Source organism: Mycteria americana, chromosome 1 (assembly GCF_035582795.1).
Source record: "Mycteria americana isolate JAX WOST 10 ecotype Jacksonville Zoo and Gardens chromosome 1, USCA_MyAme_1.0, whole genome shotgun sequence".
NCBI lineage: Eukaryota > Metazoa > Chordata > Aves > Ciconiiformes > Ciconiidae > Mycteria > Mycteria americana.
This window is the reverse complement of record NC_134365.1, coordinates 65,279,998-65,301,533: the sequence shown is the minus strand read 5'-3', so window position 1 is coordinate 65,301,533 and position 21,536 is coordinate 65,279,998. Positions and strand designations below refer to the sequence as shown.

The following is a 21,536-nucleotide window of genomic DNA, read 5'->3' as shown; positions in this document are numbered from 1 at the left end:
TGGCATCCAAATCTGTGAACCCACCACTGCCAACTGGGTACAAAGGAGCTCTCTGTAATCATTAAGAGCATTGTTACATGCAGGTTGGCAGCCGTGTCCTAACTAATGCATGGATTCTGTCAGCAATCTGCCATCTTTCTTAATACTGACAGTGGCATCACAAGCTCTGACTCTCATTTACCATTGCAGAAATCCCCCTCTGATAGAGTAACCTTGCATGGCAAAGAGATTTTCTCAGTTAAGGAAAGGAAATTAATTGATTCCTCTGGCATCCAAATCATGAAGCAGCAGAAGGTCTAATTTTTGGAAGTCATTGACCGTGTTATTTTTCTGTACCACAGTTCAGCAAAAGGGCTTGTTGAAGGAGCAAGTTATTACACTATATCTCATAATAAACTGTGCTTCTTGAAGCGTGTCAGCAAATCAATGTAAACTACCATATATCACAATGTACCATCTCCCTCCTGGGCACTGCTACTAGCAGTGCCATGATACTGCAAATCCGCACTGCCTAAATAATACCCCTCTCACTTCATGCCCACCCGTTCTCCCTTGCTATCTCTTGTCACCTGCAAGTCTTAACAAATCTCAAACACTCTTCTCTCATTTTCTTCAGAATTGTTTTACAGCATGCAGATGACAGGCTATTTGCAGCTCATGCAGTCATGCTCTGCTCCCCTCGCTGCTAGAAACAGCATTTTTGGAATACCTTGCACAGGCTCTTCTTATTCAGGCAATAGTGGTATGACATACCCGAGTAAAAAGGGAAGCAGAGCACGGAGTGAGGGGGCTGAACTGCAGATCTCTACCTCTATGACAGAGTGATATGAAGGACAAGAATTCCCTGACCAAAGACATAAAGTGACACACTGGCAATACTACAATGCAGTATTCCACCCGAAATAGTGCCAAATGCAGAATTTTCTACGCTACTGCTAATCAAGCTACATCAAGATAGTAAGTCAAAAAATAGAGAAGAAAAACTAGCCAGTAAAGCCTCTAAAACTTTTCTTCCAGTATCTTTAGATTATAGAGGTCTCAGGGGCCAAGTATAATAATATTAAATTTTAAAAAATGATGTCTCAGAATTGATACAGCCAGCGCCCCTTTAAAAATATTGGCTTGGTTGCAGAGTTTCTCTTGTCACATTCAGACAAAGCAACTGCCTAAACAGATACAATTCTAGCTGCCAAGGATATCATCATAATCTTGTCTGGATCATTTAATTGAATTTTTGCCAGCTCCTGCCAGAAGGTTTTGGGAACAATGATTCCCTCCTTTCTTCAATAACACTGTCCTCCCTCTTTAAAAAGAAAAATCTCTCTCATTTCCATTCAGAGTGATCCACCTTGAGAGGTTAAAATTTGCTTTCTGCAGCCATCTGCATAGGTAGGTATTCACCGCTTGAAAAAATGGCAAAGCAATCATAAAGCAATAGGAGCATGGCCATAACTGAATTCGTTTTCAAGCCTGTACAAATACAAGAAAAACATGTACTTTCGCCCGATGCTTCTGCCAAACAAAGCAGCATACACAGCTGGTCCACGGGTCTTTGAAAGTTGTGTGTTTGGCTTCTCCACAATCCCTGCTCTGACGCTGGAAACTTCCCAAAGCCGTGTCTTGGGAGCAATTGCACTCCCTGAGAAGGGGAATGAAGAACAACGGGCAGAATTGCAGGACACTAGCATGGCTGACGTATTACGCAGCAAGCTGGCTCCAGATTAGTAAGCAACTTATCTGTAGAAGACAGCTGAGGACAAGAGATCACAGTGGATGCACAAGACACTTCCTCTATGAAATAAACAAAATTTAAAAAATGACACTTCCTCACCTCATCTGCTCTGCGGAGAAGTCCAGTTATGACCTGAAAAACATGGGAAATGTTCAGCTCTGAGAATTTTGTTTTTCAGTTACACTAGAAAGCTACGAAATCCATACCCATATGTACTCTTTGGAAAAGATTTAAGGAGCAGCTACTCTTTTATGGAAGGTGCTACAGTTGCTTACATGGGAAAGGAGGCATGTTCAGTGTGCAAACATGGTGGAAATAGCAGGATTATGAGTGTGCATGAGTATATGCTGGCCCCACAACCAATGCCAGTGTAAATGTTTTAACATTGAATAAAGCTCTGCATAGTGCAAAAATAGCACTGGTCAGTGTGCAATTAACAATAATCAGTTCTAAGGCCATGAGAAACTTGCAGATGTATTCTGACCACTTTCTCTTAAGGTCACTGCATTTCATTTAGCCATTGCCTTATGAAGCCAGTAGTTAGCATTCCAGGAAACGCTTTAATAAAATACAGTCTTCCTTGAAAAATAGAATATCCCCCAGTTCTGCTGGTAGTTTGCTCCTGTCATTAATCATCTTGACAACAGGCATTTATTAAATATATACCATGCTTTGATATCACTCGCACGTAATTTTTAAATTATTTGATTCCCACTTAGCAAAACATGCATTCCTCTTGGGGAGTACAGATAGGAATGAACTTAGAAAAAGTTAGAATCATGTCTCCTCAAATAATTTTCTCATTCTAGAATAAAATTCTGGAAGATAGTTATGTCACACACTCTTTCTGCCCCAAATCCCGTCATCACTTTTAGACTAATAACAACTAGCAGAGTTTTCTCATCCCCAGAAGAGTATAACATTGACTGAAAACACAGATACTCAAACAGACAAATCTCTTAATAGCTGTTATGACGTTGCTACGTTACAAAGACTCAATTTTCTCACCCTCAGCCTGACTATGATTCTCAACAAACCAGGACAAAGCTCCTGCAGTACCTCTTGTACTGTGCCATCTCCTCCTGCAATAATGATCAGATCTGTGTTTTCCATCAATTCCAGCAGCTTTTTTGCTTGTCCCTCATAATCAGTCTGAAGAAACAGAAATCCAAACATGAGAACTCAAGTGACTATTTCTAGGACTTCTATAGAAAAAAAAATCATCTATCCATTTGCTTAACAGTTATTCTTATACAGGCACACAGTACTGCATATTACCTACATTCACTGAAATGTCAACTTACAAAACAAGTCTGCTGCCTTATAAAATATGCGCAAGCAAACACACACACACAAAAAGCTAAATGAAATATCAGAGTAAATCTTATTCAATAGATCGAGAATATTGCAGCAATAATCACACACTGAAACAAAACCACAAGCAAACCATGCTCTTGCAGAAAAAGTCTCAACATCTTTAGGAGTCAAAGTGCTCAAGTGCATCTCCTGAAACACAGAATCAGCTACATAAAAGGCTACTGCCTGACAGCAAGCTGTTGACAATGGGTTTAGCAGTAAAGAGTACACTGACTTTCTAAACCATCAAAACTGTTTTCTGCAAAACGAATCTCTTTTACAGGGACATCTCAGCCTCAGTTACTGGCCCAGCCCTGTTTTGCTAACTTGTCAGGTCTGAAGCTACAAAGCGTCAGTTTAAGTCTTGCAAAATATTTTTTTGTTTTAGGGTGGGACTATGTATTTTCAATGATCAGAGAGGGGCATTAATAAAAACAGCATTTTAACACTAAACCTTGTGAAAAAGATTCCAAGACAGAAAGATACCATTAGACTACTTCACTGCTAGGACACAGTGTCTATTAAACAATCTACATATCACAGCCTCAAAAACCTGCAAAAAGATCAGAATCCCTTCATGTTTACTTTTTCTTCTCTTTCTAAAGAAAACCTCTCTGCTAATTCACACCATTTAGAGCTCAGCATTCTGCTTTCGCGATGGGAACGCTGAATTATTTGGGGATACACTGAGATATTTTCAGTGTAAAAATAAAAGGTTATTTTTAATTAATCTGAACAGTTCCACTGCACGTCCATGTTCCTCACTTCTGAATTCTGCAAGTTCAGGCAGAATTGACAATTTCAACAGAGATGGGCACACACCACTAGCCAGCACTTAAATATTTAGAGAGTTCTCTCCTGAACATGAATTATAGAAGGGCTGCTTTAGACAGACAGACAAGTACATGTACTGCTTTAGTTGAAAATTAAAAACTCAGTACACAGTTTGTAAATTAACTGTGAATTAAAAAGAAAAAGATTAAGTACCAGCTTAATATCTCAGTATTTCTTTCTTCCCATGAGATGTCTACAGGACAACTGGGAATTTTAAATGCATCCAGAACTGAATTTCAATTCTTCAAGAGGACAAAGCAGAGCAGACAGTATATCTATATTAACAGAACAGTTCTTACCTTAACCACAGTTACATCCAAGCCAGATAAGTGCAAAATTGGAGCAGCATTCTTTTCAAAAAGGTTCCTGGCTTTGCTAGAAAAAACAGAGTAAAAATGATTTCATTAGTCTGGTGGCTAAAAAAATTTAAAAAGAAAGAAACAAATGAATAACAAGAAGAAATCTACTTAAAAACAGAGCGTACAATCTATACAATCAGTCACTCAACCTGCCAGTCAGGAAAGATGAGATTTCATTTGGTTCAAATGTATTACATTTCTAGACTCATATCTCAGATGTCAGCTTTTTGTTGCAGTTTTAATAAATGCAGAAGAGGTTATCTAGCTTTCTCCAAAAATAATAATAATAATAAAAAGAAACAAGATCTCCAGAAAGAAATTTATTAGAAAATTAATGACTTACAGAAAAACAGGCTTTAAGACCACAAAGAAGGGCCATTTAGGTTTTCAGAAACATTTTTTAAAAAAATATTTACTGTTACATATTATTAAATAAGTTTAGAAGCAAAATTTTAGCTGACTTTCTTTTGTTATGGGACTCATGCATTTTCCGCCTATAACTGCATAATAAAATAATTATGCCATTAACTATAAATTGCTTTCAACAAGTAGAAACATGAGACTAGGAGTCAGAGACTTAATTTATTAACACTTTGAATTTTCCAGTCATGGGTGTTTTGAACAAAAGCACATAAGTCCAAGCACTTCCACGTCAGATATATAATTCCTTTCATATTGTTATTGACAACTCTCCACCCCTCCCCAAGATTCAACTGACAGGAAGCTTAGCTGATCAGCAGAAACAGGCACGCATCATATCCAAGATAACTGTTTTTCTGCTAATGAGTATGCAAAAATAGCAGCCGACCTCTTCCAGGAGTCTTGCTCTGAGCCCATATTTAGCCTCTCAGTTTGTGGGCACATCCCTTTCAAGGACAGGTTCCCACAGAAGTAAGATCACTGCTGGCTAACTTCAAGTCTTGAGGCAATCAAGGTCATCTCTTATTTCTATAGTTTTTGAGGACAAAAATGCATCACATACAAAAGTGTGGAGGGAACACGAAGGAATTCCACATATGAAGGAATGACAAAGGCCGAAACACAGGATAAAAGAAAAATTAAAAATATACATATGTTTAGAAATCATTCTTTCGACTCAAGCATCTAGTTCTATTTCTCATCCCAATATTTTTGGTGAAATAAAGTTTGGCATAGTTACATAGCACCAGCTTGGCATCAAAGGGAGGCAAAAATGAGCTAAAAAATCTGGCTGGCTTTTATAGTCGATAGCAGAGCAAAAATACAGAAAGAGTGCCTCACAGATGAGTGTAGGGAAGGGGCAATTTTACCCTTTGCAAGCTGCTGGGTTGAGGAACACTGTTGCTTTCTTCAATGGCATACTGGACGGGATCAGCTGGTTGCCAAAAGCCTAAGTGAGATAAAAAGAGCAGACTTCAGTTTATCTTTTAAGCACATTGGTAAAACAGTTCAAAATAATGCATCTCTAAAAATATCAGTGGGCTTCCAAGCCTCACAACATTCAAATGACTTCCATCTTCAGCCATTGAACAGGTCTCCTATTCAAAGACCTGCACTCTTAGCAACAGCTCACACCACTATCACGAGTACTTTTTAGCTCATTTTTACAATTCCACCATCATTTCAGTTTTGTCAACCTCTGGTTTTCTGCCATAGGCAGAGATCCAGGGAAATATCCTTGACTCCAAGGTTACTTGATTTTCTTTCCTTACACAATTTTTATACACCTGCCTGCCACCTTCTTTCTGCATCTTTTTCCACTTCCATCCTTCATTTCTTATATCTCTTCTGCTCATTTTTGTATTTTCTATACTTAAGATTTTGAAGATATGAAAGATAACCACCAGAGAATTTGCCCAGACCTATAAGCAAGCTCAGTGTTTCGCAGACATTTTTTTCTTCCTATAAAAACCACTAAATTCCTCTTCAACTTTTGATCCAATTCTGAATAGGTGCCTCGATTTTAAATTCTTCGAGAGTTGCTCCATACAGCCTCTTGTACCTTTTAGCCATTTGTACCTACTTCCATAGTTTTTCAGCACATGAGAGGCAAGAAAAGGCAAAGCTTCCACACATGTTACTTCCCACTCTGTAAACCTCTTTTAGCTCAGCTAAAGGCATCCTCACTACCACACCAAATCAAACTGGTTTTGAGTACAAGGATGACAATGTATTCAGCAGTACCATCCAGAAGCCCCAGAAATAAAGTAGGAACAGAAGACTACTGCGCTGAATACAAGTCAACTGCCCCTGGTTTTTCTCCCCCTTTATCTTGAAAGTTAATCCCCCCGGTGGGAATTTTTATATTGAAGAAGGTGGACACTGTACACAAAGCACAGTAGATTTTAGTGAACATTAGCTGTTTACATTTGTAATTAATTCCACTTGCCAACTTTGCTCAGGAAACCTCAATTAAAAGAAGTGTGCAGCTGGCTATCTTGCTTAAAATATTCAAATTCCTTCTTCAAGAAAGGAAAAGGATGAGAGAAGTTGCTGAGAGTAAAGGAATCTTCAAAGAAAGGGAAACAAATCAATAGCTCTTAAGCTTTACCCAAAAATCAGCTGGAAAACAGACCAACTTATTTTATTGCAATTGTTGGGCGGGAATTGGGAAATATATGGGACCTCTAGCATTTTATAGCTGTTAGAAACAATTAATTATTTGCTTGGGGGGCACAATGTGATGTATTTGCTTGCTCTAAACAACCTAACAAGGCTCACAAAGAATTTATGAGTAATGACATAATCACTTCTTTATGTAATATACTTAGACATTTATGTTACATACAGGGGCATTTCTAAAGCAAATGCTCATTTTTAAGACAGGAAGTAAAAAAAAAAAACACATAACATTCTAGAAATCTTTTTTTCAGAGCACAACATAACGAAAGACAACTTAAAGACAGACATTAAAAATGCTTATTAAATATATATATGAAGGTATAATTTAGGAACGTCAATGCCTTTTTCACTTCCTTGTCAAATGCACACTTCCAGGTATTGCATTTCTGGACTTCTAAGATGACAATCACTATTTTGCAACTATGAAAAACCCTTGACACAAAGGCTTTGTAATGCTTTATGAATACTAACAGAGAAACTACATTCCTTTACAGAAAACTATCCCTAAAAACTAAACCTTGTCATGGTTTAGCCTCAGTTGGCAACCAAGCACCATGCAGCCGCTCGCTCACTCTCCCCCCCACCCTGGTGGGATGGGGGAGAGAATCTGAAGAGCAAAAGTAAGAAAACTCATGGATTGAGATAAGAAAAGTGTAATAATTGAAATAAAATAATAATAAATTGTAACAACTTTTGAAAACAATGAGAGAGAGAGAGAGAGCGCGCGCAAAGAACAAAACCCAAGGAAAAAAAACAAGTGATCCAACCGCTCACCACTCGCTGACTGACGCCCAGCCAGTCCCTGAGCAGTGATCGTTCCCCCCAGCCAGCTCCCCGCAGTTTATATACTGAGCATGATGTCATATGGTATGGAATTAGCCCTTTGGCCAGTTTGGCTATGCCCCCTCCTAGCTTCTTGTGCACCTGGCAGACCATGGGAAGCTGAAAAGTCCTTGACTACTGTAAGCCCTGGTCAGCAACAACTAAAACATCAGTATGTTATCAACATTATTCTCATACTAAATCCAAAACACATCACTATACCAGCTACTAGGAAGAAAATTAACTCTATCCCAGCTGAAACCAGGACACACAGAGCAAACTGTTTGCCAGCTAAATGCATCCTCTTTAACACATGCCCAGAGTTCAGTAACAAGAAGGTCAATCAGCACAACCACATTTGCAAAGGAAGTCCACAGCCAGCTAACGCTGACTTATTCCAGAGAAGAAGGGGTAAAAGGTTTAAAATATGATAAATGGGTTCTTTATTATAGAATCTTTCTATGATCATTTGCCACCCCAAGGCTGTTATCATAAACTGATATTTAAATTCAGACACGTATGGTGGAGTCTTTGCATGAAATACGGCTGTAGCGGATACTTTGGCAGGAAGGTGGGCGCCTCATCAATTTGGTATTGTAACAGGCTTAAAAACTTAAAAATCTGATGTAGAAATAATAGGGAAACCCCCCACTTCACTCAGACTAAACTCTTTCTTGGGTGAGTCTGCTTCTATTTTTTCCCAATGCTTATACAGCACTATAAATGCAAGTAGCATTTTTCAAACAATTACAGATTGTTGTTATTCTGAAGAACACACCAGACATTTAATGCCTTACTGCTGTATTGCTGTGTGTTTTCAAGCAGTATTTGGCACTGACACATCAGCGAGAATGGAAATTACAGCAAGGATTGATTACTATGCTTTCTGGTTCACTCCTTTCTAATGCAGGAGTCTTCTGCAGGATATGTTCCCAGGCTTTAACCACTGAAATTGTAGGAAGCGCTATTGACAGTAACTTTTGCACTTTCATTTACAAGAATAAGCAATAATGGAATAGATCCCATCACTTAACAACTGGAATTAAGAAACAGGAAAAGTCAGAATTTCCACAACAGAACTATCTTCTTGTACCAGTCTTTCCTTAGCAGTTACACCTTTTTGACAGCATACACACTTAGGTCTTTTAACTTCTCCTTATATATCATTTCATCAGTGCCTTTTTAAAAAAATTTTTAATTTGGTCAGCATGCTTCAAATACTGAGGTATTAACTGCTATTTTTGGCAATATAAAAAACCTATCACTTTGTTTTTATGCAGTAAAATGAATATTGAAAACATAAAAATCAAGAACAACTGATACTATGAGTTGGAAACGCATTTGACTCTGAAGCTATAAGTAAGATTTATGAAAACAGTATTTTCAGGGAAAGATTTTTCTTATTCTTTCATGAGACCTGAGCTCCCTTACATCTATTCTGGCATGAAGTTCCATTGCCCAAATCAAGGTGCTGTGAACTGTGAATATCTTTCCCTCAACAGCAGGCAGGCTAAAATTGGGATTATTCAGGTGCACCACAGAAGCAGAGTAATCTCAAGGAAAGTTCTTTAATGAGAAAAATAATTTTCACCATTCTTCTCAGGCCCCACTACATAGCAATGATGGGAGCAGTGTTACACCCTGCAAAATCTTTAAGATCTGGCATGGAAAAGCAGGTTTAGAATAAACTTTATTTGTGGGAGATAAAAAGACTCTTAAAATCCTACACCACACCACCGAGGTAATCAGAGCCAGTAAGCTGTACCTGTGCAGTGATGTAATCCATGGGCAACAACACTTGAAAGTGCCCATGAAAGACTGCTTATTAAGGACAAGATTTCTTTATGGGAATACTACAGTATGGGAATTTGCTCATAGTTGCCCATGCAGACCAATAACTACAAAATGCAATAGTCAATATACTCAGACAGTAACTACCCCTTTCTCTCTGAATACCAGCTTTCTTGTCAGTGATCAACAAATGGGTTGTCTCCATTAAATTCCCAGTACATGGGTCTCAAAAACGCTAGGTCAGTCATCACACTTAGTATCCTTGATAAAGGCACTCGGGCTCAAATAGACAAGGGCAAGGTCTCTCCAGCCAAGCACTAACATGAAGCAGTTTGCAGTGCTTCTGCCCGACTACACCCGTTGTGGTGGATCTGAGATTTCAGTTTCCTGTCTTATCAACAAATCATCTTCCCACCAGACCTTTACAGACACGGAGTAATTACACCTGCAGAAATGGAGGCCTGGGTAGCTACAGCAGTAACTAAGATTACCCCAACGATAACACTGCACCATCCATCGCAACAGCAGTCAGGGCACGAAAGGTACAGTACCCCGGCTGCAGGCCTCGTCCACCCTTTGGCACTTTAGCAAAAGAACACAGAAGGCATCATTATAAGGCTTGTCACGTAGAGAGGTCCTGCTGGGAAAACCTCAGGAGCCCTGCACAACCAAGATAAGAGGGAGATTTTAATCTAATTTTATCACTTTAAACGGTATTACCTGGGCTTCTTGGCATGCAGCTCTTCGTAGCAGGTTATCGCTATTAGGTAAGACAGAAAAGAGAGTGGACATTAGGTTGTGTAAGTTTAAAACAGTTTGCTCATTTTCAAAATGTAGGTACATACCCTTTTTACACACACTTTGACAGCACTAAAATAAAAAAATACAGGTTCTTTAAGACCTATTTAACACATTTTAAGGATGAAACACACCCATTTAAGCACACATGCATAATTTTTTTCTGCATGTGCACACAAACACCCTCTCTATAGTAAAGAAAAGCAGAAAACAAAGACCAGGATGCCAAGTGTGCTGAGATTACATAAGCTATGAGACACTGTATAACTGTGATTTATTTTTAAATTGCTATATAACTGTATTCCAGATGTAAGGTGTGGGTTTTTTCAATGTTAATACTGCCTGTTATTTACACTGAAGGTACTTACCATTCAGGCAGTATAGAAGGGATTTAGAGTAGACTTAAGTGTAACTTCCATAGACTTAAATCTTTGTGTATTATAATTGTGAACTCCCCTCTCCATCAGTTCGTAAGCCAAACACATGTTAATGCAGCACCTACCACCCACCTAGGTCTGAGCATGGCCTAAAGCAGTAACTTAGAGAGGTGAAAATCACTCAACTCACCTAAGTGAAGTTTAAAAACAAAGAAGAAAATACCGGTATTAGATATGTCACCGACAGTCATTTCAGAAATAAATTCCAGACTAATCCTTGTGCTTGTCATTGGTGACAGACAGCATGAGCAAGGTGGCAAGCAGGCTATAGTTGGGCAAGCAAACTGGAGACAGAGCTACTGAGGAACAAAATTCTGTTCTTCCCCAGACCAAAAAATGCCCTATTGGTCCTTGCAGACAAAACAGGGAGTCCTGTTCTGCAGTGCCCGAAGTCTCAACTGTCCTCTAGATACCAGACACTCCCCCTCTCTGCTAAAATCAAAACACTCCTTCAGCTTGCCCTTGCCAATAGCTGGCAAGAGCGTATATTATTGTCTCAAAAATATCAAGTACAAAAAAACCCAGTTATAGTCAGCATACCAAAATGAATACACTACACAAGTTAAAGGGATTCAAGGCCGACCATGAAACACGATTGAATAGGAAAGCAGCACACTCCTGCCACAAAGTGTGTCTCACCAGGCCAAATCCTGCAATGGAAATGGCAGAAGAGAAGGCAAGGCCTTGCTCAGACCTCTGGACCCAAACACGAGTGAAATCTATTCAATTCCATGAGTTTACAGTATTTATCTGTCACTGGAGCTATGTAAGCTGCTCTTTTTGGCATCACCAAAAGATGCTGCAATGCCATAAAAGGAGAAGTAGGGTGACTTCAGGTGAGATATAAAGTTGGGTTCTGATAAAATAACTCTACAGCAAAAAAGCCACAGATTTATTCCTGCTAATAATAAAAAGACAAAGGAAGAATTCAAGCATGGAAAAAGAAAATACATGAATAATACCTCACCAGGATAACAAGTAACTGGAATGTATAAAAAAATTTTCCTCAGAGGCATGCTTTTAACTGTCATGTTTGCTCCTTAAAACCAAAGGAATAAGTAATTTGTATTAAGCACCTGAAATACTACCTAGAGGAGCGACAGACTTGTTTTTGATTGCAGTAATATAATGAAAGTGCACTACTTAAAATAACTCTCTCTGAAAAGTTTTGTGTTCCAAGCTAAACAACATTGTCACAGCTAACTCCAGTTCAATCAAGACAGCATGACAGGCTAAGTCCACACTGCGCTGCTGAGGGCACGAGCCCTCATATAGGGATGTTTTTCCCCTCTGTTACTATGTGTGGCCAGAGCAAACACAAAGCAATTGCGATTTCAATATGTAAAGTTGAAACATTATGGGATATCAAGAAAAACCCACCATGAAATGATGGGTGCACAGTTGATGCATTTGAGAATTACTGTCCTAACCTTATTAACAAATTCTACTCAAATCCATGTTATCCATTTACTTCACATTGATGCTATTTTGTTCAGAAGTCAAGCGGTGTCACATCGTCAGCCAGTATGTTTTCCTGGTGCCCGCAACCTTATGCTGCAGTGTTAATCACCTTTGACGTGGAGTCCAGCACAACTTTTCAAATGCAAGCAAAAGATACTGTGCTCTCTATCCCAACCTGCAAAGACCCTCAAAACAACTGTCAAGGATGCACGCTTGATTCAGCTCAACAGAGTCTTAACCATAAAAATTAGGCTTGACAGTTTAGATGTCAACATTTAAGCTTATTTTTCTCCTCCATTGAAGCACTTAACAGAAACAGAAAAAGTGTACTCTGACACATATCATTTTGGTGTCAAAGGAAAGGTTTAGGTTCTGAGACCAGGGGAACCATTTACTGTCCAGTAATTTATAGGTGATTTGTCTCACCTCTCCAGCAGCAGAGCACCCAGAATCCCATGCTATCCCAGCCATACTCATAGGATTTCCACTGATTCAACTAGGACATATATTTCAAAGTCATCTGAGTTTGGCTTACAGATGTCCCAAGTTACCTGGCTCAAAGATGACAGGTAACAGGAAAATTTTTATTTCCTTAAAGTGTTATGTCAACACTTAAATATATTCACACTTAAGAAAAAAAAGCACAAGTGCACTCACAGGGTTGTATCTGTGAGAACAGCAGTCTTCCTCCTGTATCATAGCTCTTGCCTTTACTCATCTCATACAGCTCACTTAAAGTACCACAAGTGGGTCTGGAAGTCCTCTGCGGGTCATACCAATTAATAAATACAGCTAGAAAAATTTTAAAAATAGCAAAAAGGTAACTTAAAGTCTTCTGTCTCGGTAGCTATTAGATTATCAAAACATGGCTGCGTACCAGCTCCCAGAGAAGAAGAGACTTTAACAATAAACATAAGATTTTGTTGATTTTTTGTACATTATTGACTAATACTACGTAGTAACAAAGCCTTTTCAATGACACTCGAACATGAGCAGGTGGAAGCTGAGGGAAATTGCTGCACTGCCTTAAAGAACACACAGAGATTTCTTCTGACTTGCACCATATCCACAGCAAACTAAAAATCAATTTTTATTTTATGTTTCCCCTAAGGGCTCATGGACACAACTCAGGCCTTAAAGCAAAACAGACGTGCAGTATTGCATCTGCTGGCCAACCCAGGGCTGCCTTCCCACTGTGAGAATTAAGCATCACACAGCTTACAACTGGGCCAACTTGCTTAAGCAGTAAAAAATTGGGAGACAGAAAGGAATGAGCAGTGGCAGTGGGGTATGGAAGAAAGACGATGTCCTAAGCTGAACCCACGGACAGAACTTTGACTGGTTCGACAAAGATATCAGTCAATCCTGCAAGGCCGGCAGCCACCGCAGCGTAGATTCTTCGGAGAACAGAGCAGGCTTACGCCAAAGCAAGGAACCAATGCAGAAAGAAAGGAAGAGCAACTGTCCAGAGCTCACCATGCACCAGCCTTGTCAGGCTGCCAGAACACACCGGGCTGTGAGAGCACAACATCCGTACGACCTGCTTGAACACGGGCTGTTCTGATTTGTCTGCAACATCTCTGGCACAGGACTGCTCCTGCCCTAAGCGTTTTCAGCTAGAATAGGGAATTCACACTCTTACATATAAGCACACAGATCCACGCAATGTAGTACGTATGCTCCTCCAGCTGAGACTGCACCCTCTGCCCAAGTGCCAGCAGAGGTCAGGGCTGAAAGGACGGTTCCCACAATGAGAGGTTGGTTCCCACAATGAAAGGTCAGCCAGGGCAGCAATGAACTCAACAAGGAGAAGACGGCAAACTTGAACCAAAGAAGCTGTTTGAGGCCTACAGCTGCGGCAAGGGTAAGCCTTCATCTTAGAGCCAACCAAAGCAACTCCCTTAAAAGTGACCATACTACAAAAGTATAAAGAAGCTCAGGTCTGAGATCCCATTTCAAAAAGGGTTATCAGCATTAAATCTGAGACTATTAAGTACATTCAAGCAAGAAGACGCCTAAAAAGTCTCCAGTTCAGTGTCTGCATCAAAACACAAGAGTTTTGTGAGGGGAAACTTGACCAAAGCTGTGCACATAGGATCAGTCCTCAAGAGCTATAACAGAACTCCTAAAAGAGATTTTATCTTAGCAGAGAGCTTTTTGGCTGCTTCCAACACAGCAAGAGCACAGCATCCTTTTTGCTGGATATTAGCATTTATTTCCAGCTTGGCTTTGGAAGGGCATGAAAGACAAATCTTAGTTTGCATCAGCTTTACCCAAGACTCAGAATTTATACTCAGTTTTTCTGACAAAGTTTTGATGAAATAAAGTCAGCCACTCAGGAAGTGTATGCAGAAAGGTGACAAGTGAGTTATCAGTTGGCAAACATGCAGAGACTAACATTCAAATTATAGATAACAATAACACTCAGATTACTGGCAAGCAGTCAAAGGCCCAGATGCATTGCCAGCATTTTCTACGGAGAAAGTCAATACTTTAACATACACAGAGTAAAACCAAGTATCTGAGGAGTCCACTGCCTCAGTACAACATAAACAGTCCCCAACCTGACAAAGTGATAATCACTTACCCACTGACACCACTGTAACAGTCTGGCCAAATCTGACAATCAGTCAAGCTGATGTCCATTATGGCAGAGATTAAATTTCTGCTGATTTGACATAGCTTGTGACTCACTGCACCACCTGGACATATAAAGAACAGCAGCAGCTCGATTCAGGAGAGGTGACCCAGGACGTAAAGGTGAGAGAGGCTTCCAAACTTGGTGGAAATTTTAAAACAATCGTATGGTATCTTTACTTTATCTGTAATCAACCTCATACGTGTATGTTAAGCAGAAGTACGCTACTGTGTATGAGCATGTATCTGACAACCTCCATACCCTCTAAGCTTTGATCTAGTACATTAAATTCAGTGTCCCTCATACCTGTAGTATGATATGCTACAGGTTAAAATTATGCTAATACATAAATTCATGCAATCCAGAGAAATTAAAGGGAGACAACCTACATGTGACAACATTGAGCGCTCTTCTTAATTCTCCAATATTACAGGAGCGCTTGCTATCCCAAATGTAAGACAACAGATTTTGAAAACATTCTTTTATGAGAAACAAAGGAAATTCAAGGCTCACTAAAGTTTTGTAAGAATAGCAATAGTGTTTTAGTTAACAGTAGTTCAACCAGACATAATGCCTATCATTTTACAAATGAAAAACCTTTGCCACCTCCCAATCTATGTCTCTTTTGAAGAGGCACCTTCTGTTACATTACATACTTAGAAGGGCTGAATCACAAATGGGGATGGGGCATCAGCACAAGGTTTCCTCTTCACTCTTCCCTTTCATCCAAAAACCCCTTACTGTTGAATCAGTCAATATTTGAACAAACACCTCCAAAGATGAAAGGCTAACACACTGATCCAGAAACCAAATGCTGCATGAAGAAAGTATCATACAAGACTGGGCTAAGAAGCTCCTCGACCTTTACAGTTATCGTCATCCACAACCTTTAGACTAACTTGGCGATGAACCGTTACACTCCAATGCCTCTCTTTCCTCTACAGCCTATGGGCCACAAGGGCGTCCACATCAGACCCCACAGCACAGTCTGCAGGGTGCAGGATGGGGACACCTGGGTCCACTTCCAGGCAGGGAAGAGGCACAGGGGACAACTCTGGAAAAGGTAAGATTCTTCTTGTCCATATTTGTCCATGTAGCATCCTCCAAAGTCTTAAGGAAGTACTCCAGAGCTCTTCTGTCCCTATGGGCACGTAGACACTGACTACGGAAGAGTTGCCATTTATTAGCAGGACAGATTTTTATTTACTATGGCTCCACTTAATGCAGGCATCATAGCCTCTGCATCCAAAAGAAGAATGAACCTTGAGAAGTCAAAAAAGCAAATTATCTTCTCCTTGCAAGACAAATATCTTAGAAAATCTACAATGATGCAAAAGCAAAGAAGAGGGATGCAGGATGGGAAAAAACCCCCAAACTTTCTTCAGCTGCAAATAAATGAGCAACATCTCAGACAGCTAATTCCAAGAAGTCAGAGGCTAATCTGAACTGATGCTGTGCTAAAGCAAGCCCCTTCGTCAGAAACTCCAGTGGTGCCAGAAACCAAAGCACAAGACTTCACTAAACCTTTAATGTGTTCTAAAAGGGCAAATATAAGTCTAGTCAAGTATGCCTCATGCATAGTAATTTAGCCCCTGATGTTGATAACAGCAAGTCTCACCGCCAACATAGCTCTCATTAACCTCTTCAAGTGTTGCCTGCAGCACTTTGTGCATGGGGTGAAAGGCACCTCTCATGCTCCCCAGCATAACTGGTACATAAACAAAAATACGGGGGACAGAGAATGTATGAAAAAACCCACCAAAAGCCATTACCACATTTGGAGGCAAAACAGAAGCTGCAGAGAGGGATCCTGGCCTATTCCCTGCTGTCCAGCAGCCACAAGGTAAGGCCTCCGCTGTGCACAGAGTACCACGAAAGGGCTGCTGAGACCACCTTGGAATTTTAACACTCTTGCCATCAGGTTCTTCTGTCACTCCTCGTTTTTCTATTCCCTGGCTAAAACAATCCTCCACAGAGATCAAGAAATGGCTAAAGGGTTGTCACTTTTTCCAAACAGTATTTAAATCTCTGAAAGTAGTACTTTACAGCTGTGCTTCAGTCTACATCAAAGTCACACAGAGCTGTTTGTCATCACAGGGTTTCCTACCTTGCATTTCCAATGTCTGGTAAGGAAATGCTGTATCTTCCCTTACAGATAAAAGGAAAGATTGAAGAATGGGATGGGTAAACATTTTTGTTCCCCACTACATCATCTGGGTTAAACTACCATGCCTACACTCGGTGCAAATAACCTCTGAGCACTGAAATTTAGACACCAAAAGTTCCCTTTCTGTCTGCATTTCATATTTTCCTCCTTATTCACTACCCTATCATCTATGGTATGCTTCATGTTTAACATGTTTTCACAGGTACTGCACAGGAAACGAATACTGCTGAAACCAACAGTACATAGGCACATGAATTCCCAGAAACCACAGACATAAAGGGGAGACCGGTTGTGTCCAATGCTGCTCCTAGACCTCCTCAAGTGCCCACTCTCCATGTGCACAAGGAGCAGATTTAGTCTTTTTCTTAATGCTCTATTTCAGTAGCTCTCTATAGTACCCAGGCCTGACATGCACTTTGCTGTCATTAGTACCTGTGGCAACAGAAGACCAGTGAAGAGGCCACTTACGTAAGCAGGGTACCTGGGAAGGTCACAGGCTGCTCTGCCCCACCAGCCAGCCCCTCATATGAATGCCACCGGGCAATTTCTTCCACCTCGTTTTGTACATTAAATTTATTCTTTTGGCTAAGAAGTATCTAGAATGATAGAACTTTAAATAATTACTTGTTTACATTTCACTATTTTATCTGAATTCAAAGTTCAAGTCATCAGACGGAAGAGTGGAATGTAAGCTCAAGGATCCATTGACATTACATGAAGGCATCAAAAAAACCCCCAACCTGTTTAGCACAAATACTTCTGCTTACAACACTGCAGTATAGAATCACAGAACAGTTTGGGTTGGAAGGGACCTTTAAAGGCCATCTAGTCCAACCCCCCTGCAAGGAGCAGGGACATCTTCAACTAGATCAGGTTACTCAGAGTCCCGTCCAGTCTGACCTTGAATGTTTCCAGGGATGGGGCATCTACCACCTCTCTGGACAACCTGTTCCTCCTGTTCCAACCTGTTCACCACCCTCATTTTAAAAAATTTCTTCCTTATATCTAGTCTGAATCTACTCTCTTTTAGTTTAAAACCATTACCCCTTGTCCTATCACAACAGGCCCTACTAAAAAGTTTGTCCCCATCTTTCTTATGAGCCCCCTTGAAGTATTGCAAGGCCGCAATAAGGTCTCCCTGGAGCCTTCTCTTCTCCAGGCTGAACAATCCCAACTCTCTCAGCCTTTCTTCTACATACTATGTACTTCTCTTCTGTGTGTTGGCCCATGTAGGCATACACATGAAACCATGACCTTGTTACCACCACTTTCACACAGTTATTCTCCATCTTACCATAGCCTGCTCTACAATTAGCAATTACAAGGAAAAAAGTGTGGAGGGAGAGTTTTTTGCTGCTTGCCCTGCAGTCAACTGAGCCTTAGTGCTTCAGGTAACAAGTAAGCAACTAAAGCAGATGTACCATTCAAAACAAAGACTGATTTAATGCAAAAGTCCCTAGGCAAAAGGAAATAAAGAAGGAAAGTATAACAAACAACACAAAAAGATTTATTTTCCTAAGTTTTCCACCGAGGCTTTGGCAGCATTTTAATGTAAGCAGAAAAGAACACTGCTAAAATCATGACTTAACAATTAAAACATCATTAAGACAGTGACAGGATAAACAGCAGCACCAAAAGTAACAATTTTTAAAAATAATTTGGCTATACTTGCATTTTAGTCAAATGTATTAACCATAATCTTAAAGGACAGGGATTAAAATATAAGCCTAGCTATTTAAAAATTGTGAAGGAGGATTTTGCTTACTATAAGGAACATGTGCTGCACAGATAAACAGTGGAAATGACACCCTGCAAGGTATGACTTATGTTAGCAGTACGGGCTCCTTCCAGCTAGGTGGGTGACAACAGCAAAGCACACGCACAGCACATGGCCACTGCCGGCGCTGCACCTCAAGACAGACACAAGGGATCATGTGAAAGAAATCTGGCATCTTTTATGAGGTGTGTGGCACCGCTAAAAGAAAAAAAGGAGGTGGGAAAACCCAGGGGCACACGACCACCATGCTGTGATGGCTGCCTTCTGTGCATGAAGGTGGCTTCCCGTCAGCCTGGTACCAGTGGTGTAGTCTAACAGTGCAGTCTATCAGGAGCTGGTGGAAGGCCAAGGCTTACATAAAGCTGATAAGGGGGATTCAGGCTGGAAAGTGGAACGTCTAAACAAGAATTACTGTCCTTGGGAGAGAAGCACATCCTGGAGAAATATGTGAGCCAATTAAGATGTTTTGGGAACCATCTGAAACAACTAGTAGAAGTGTGATAAGAAGCACCCTCACACGAACTATCCTCATTATAATACTAAAAGTCACACCCCTCAAGCTGGAGACCCTGGCCCAAGCAGAGACCCCTCACCTCTGAGCGTGCGCAGAATATTAAAGTAGCACTGTAGCTTTAAGTTGAAATAAGAGAAATGTAGACCAATAGAAAACTGCTTTGTGTAATTACTTATGCACATGTATAATTAGACTGTATAAATACTGTACCTGCATGACCAAACTTTGTGCTAGCTTTGTGGAGCTACCACCTAGCACCCATGTCTGCGCAGACATGAAATAAAATACCTCTGCCCTGTGTGTATACTGGCGTCTCGCACACCGGTAAATGGCCTCATACCTGTGGGATAACAGTGGCACCATTTGCAGAGGCAGGGCCTCCACCTGCATTCACCGTTACAGTACTGGCTAAAAGCAAGCAACTGATGACACGCACTTGGCTGACGGCATTTTTTTTAAGTTAGAAGAGAGAAATCTTTCTCCTCTCTAACCGGCCCCAGAATGATTCAAGGCACCCTGACAACACTACTGGTTAAAATTACTGCCTGAACTAGCCCCAAACTTACAACCAGGCCAAGGTAGGAAGTCACAAAAAGGCACTGAGCCTTCCTAAGCGCATGGCTGGTGGAGGGGGAGGGAGATCCATCCCCCCAAGGCGCCGGAGCCCCTCCCAGGGGAGACCCCCATTTCAACAGCCGCGAGGGGAGACTGCCTTAGGCAGAAGGCCGGCAGCCCGGGCACCCGAGGCGATCACGGCAGCGATGCCCTCACCGTGCGGGGCCGGTCGCTTGCGAAGGCCCAGGGGCACACGGCCGGGGCGGCGGCGGCCCCGCTCTCCCGCCCCCGCGGCCCGGCCCGCCCCAGCCGGCAGTTACCAGTGCTTCCCATAGAGCCAGTTCCCGCCCCAGCTCAGCAAGCAGACCCCGAACGTGGTTTTCTTCCAGTGATTCCTCAGGGTCGTCAGCACTTTCACCGCCCCGGCCATGCCGCCCGGGGCAAACCGGCCGCCCCGGCTCAGGATGGGCCGGCGGGAATCGACGCGCCGCCGCCCAGCCCGGCTCGGCTGGAAACGGCTCCCCCGGCACCGGCGTTCCGCGCAGCGACGCCCTCGCGGCCCGGCGGGGAGGCCAGGCGGTGCCGGCGGGGCTCCGGCCCCCGCTTTGGGGGGGCTCTCCCGGCCCCCGCCGTGCTGGTTCTGGTCAGCCTTCCCCCCGCGCATGGAGCCTGGGGCTGACGAGATCTCATCCCCCATCCATGTTACTGTGCCCCCGCCTTGGGCCTTGTGTGCCCCCAGGTGCGGTCCAGGCACCCTACCTCAATTTAAAAAATAACAAAAAAAATCCCGAGGAAAGGTGTTTTCACACCCACCCGTGTCCCGGCCCTCGCAGCCTCGCTGCATGGTCGTCCTCCAGCCCGTGAGGCGACCCGTAGCCATGGGCTCTTGGCAGCAAGCCCAGCCACCACCAGGAGCAAGGGGAGCAGGAGACTTTCTGCGTAGCAAAGGACAAAAGTGAACAGGTGGTTTTTCCCACTGATAGAAATATCCAAGGTGGACCCCCCAAAAAACAACCAGAAAATATTTCTGAAGGTTCATCTAGAAGAAAAGTCGGCTAGGAAGTACCTGGGGTTTGCTGTTCAAGCCCCACCAACGGGATGACCACGTGCACCAAGAGAAATGTCTCCAGCCACGCGTGGAAAACAGACCATCCTCGCAAGGATGCCGACAGCCGTGAACAGCACCAGCGTCCTGCCGGGGAAAGGCAGAGACACGACCAAATGGCAAGACCTGACCTCATGATGGGAAAAGCTTTGGGACAATCTAGTGGTGGTGGCCCCTTCTAGCATTAACTCGGGCCGTGGCTTCCCATGACGCCTGAAAGATGGTGAACAGCCTCAGAGATGTCGCAGAAGTGCTGAGTGGAGGCATGCGTGGCTAATATTCAGAGGGACCCTGTCCTATGAGAAAGGAAGACAGACGGTGGGCCATTCAAAACGAACCGTTGGCTAAATAAGCGGTGTGAGGAAGCAACGCTGCTTTTGTAGACCACTGCCCTCCTCTTGACAGGGACCTGGGCTTGCGGACCCAGGACGACAAGGACACAGTTCTGGCGGGGACCAGCAGGTCAGGGTAACGAACATAAGGCTGGACAGAATTTTTTTCTCAGAATGTTTTTTCCCTCTGTAAAATGCCATTTTCAGCAAAATCTGAACATTTACAAAAATGTCAAAGTCAATAAAATGGCTTTTCT

At 41.9% G+C, this 21,536-nt stretch overlaps 1 protein-coding gene across 3 annotated transcripts in view; it reads right to left on the bottom strand.

Moving 5' to 3' along the window:
* The window catches only part of AGK (acylglycerol kinase), a 38,177-nt gene extending 17,820 nt beyond the window's left edge, over positions 1 to 20,357 (bottom strand). The window contains exons 1-7 of one of the 3 annotated variants that reach the window (XM_075503534.1): positions 20,163 to 20,300; positions 12,849 to 12,954; positions 10,216 to 10,255; positions 5,571 to 5,650; positions 4,222 to 4,297; positions 2,792 to 2,884; positions 1,832 to 1,864 (exon numbers count right to left, since the gene is read on the bottom strand). In XM_075503534.1, coding sequence (XP_075359649.1) covers positions 1,832 to 1,864; positions 2,792 to 2,884; positions 4,222 to 4,297; positions 5,571 to 5,620 — 252 coding nt within the window. In that variant the 5' untranslated portion in view covers positions 5,621 to 5,650; positions 10,216 to 10,255; positions 12,849 to 12,954; positions 20,163 to 20,300. Of the gene's footprint in view, positions 1 to 1,831; positions 1,865 to 2,791; positions 2,885 to 4,221; positions 4,298 to 5,570; positions 5,651 to 10,215; positions 10,256 to 12,848; positions 12,955 to 20,162 lie in introns of all 3 variants that reach the window. The other 2 variants (XM_075503525.1, XM_075503544.1) reach the window with 2 other exon arrangements.
* Positions 20,358 to 21,536: the final 1,179 nt, after the last annotated feature.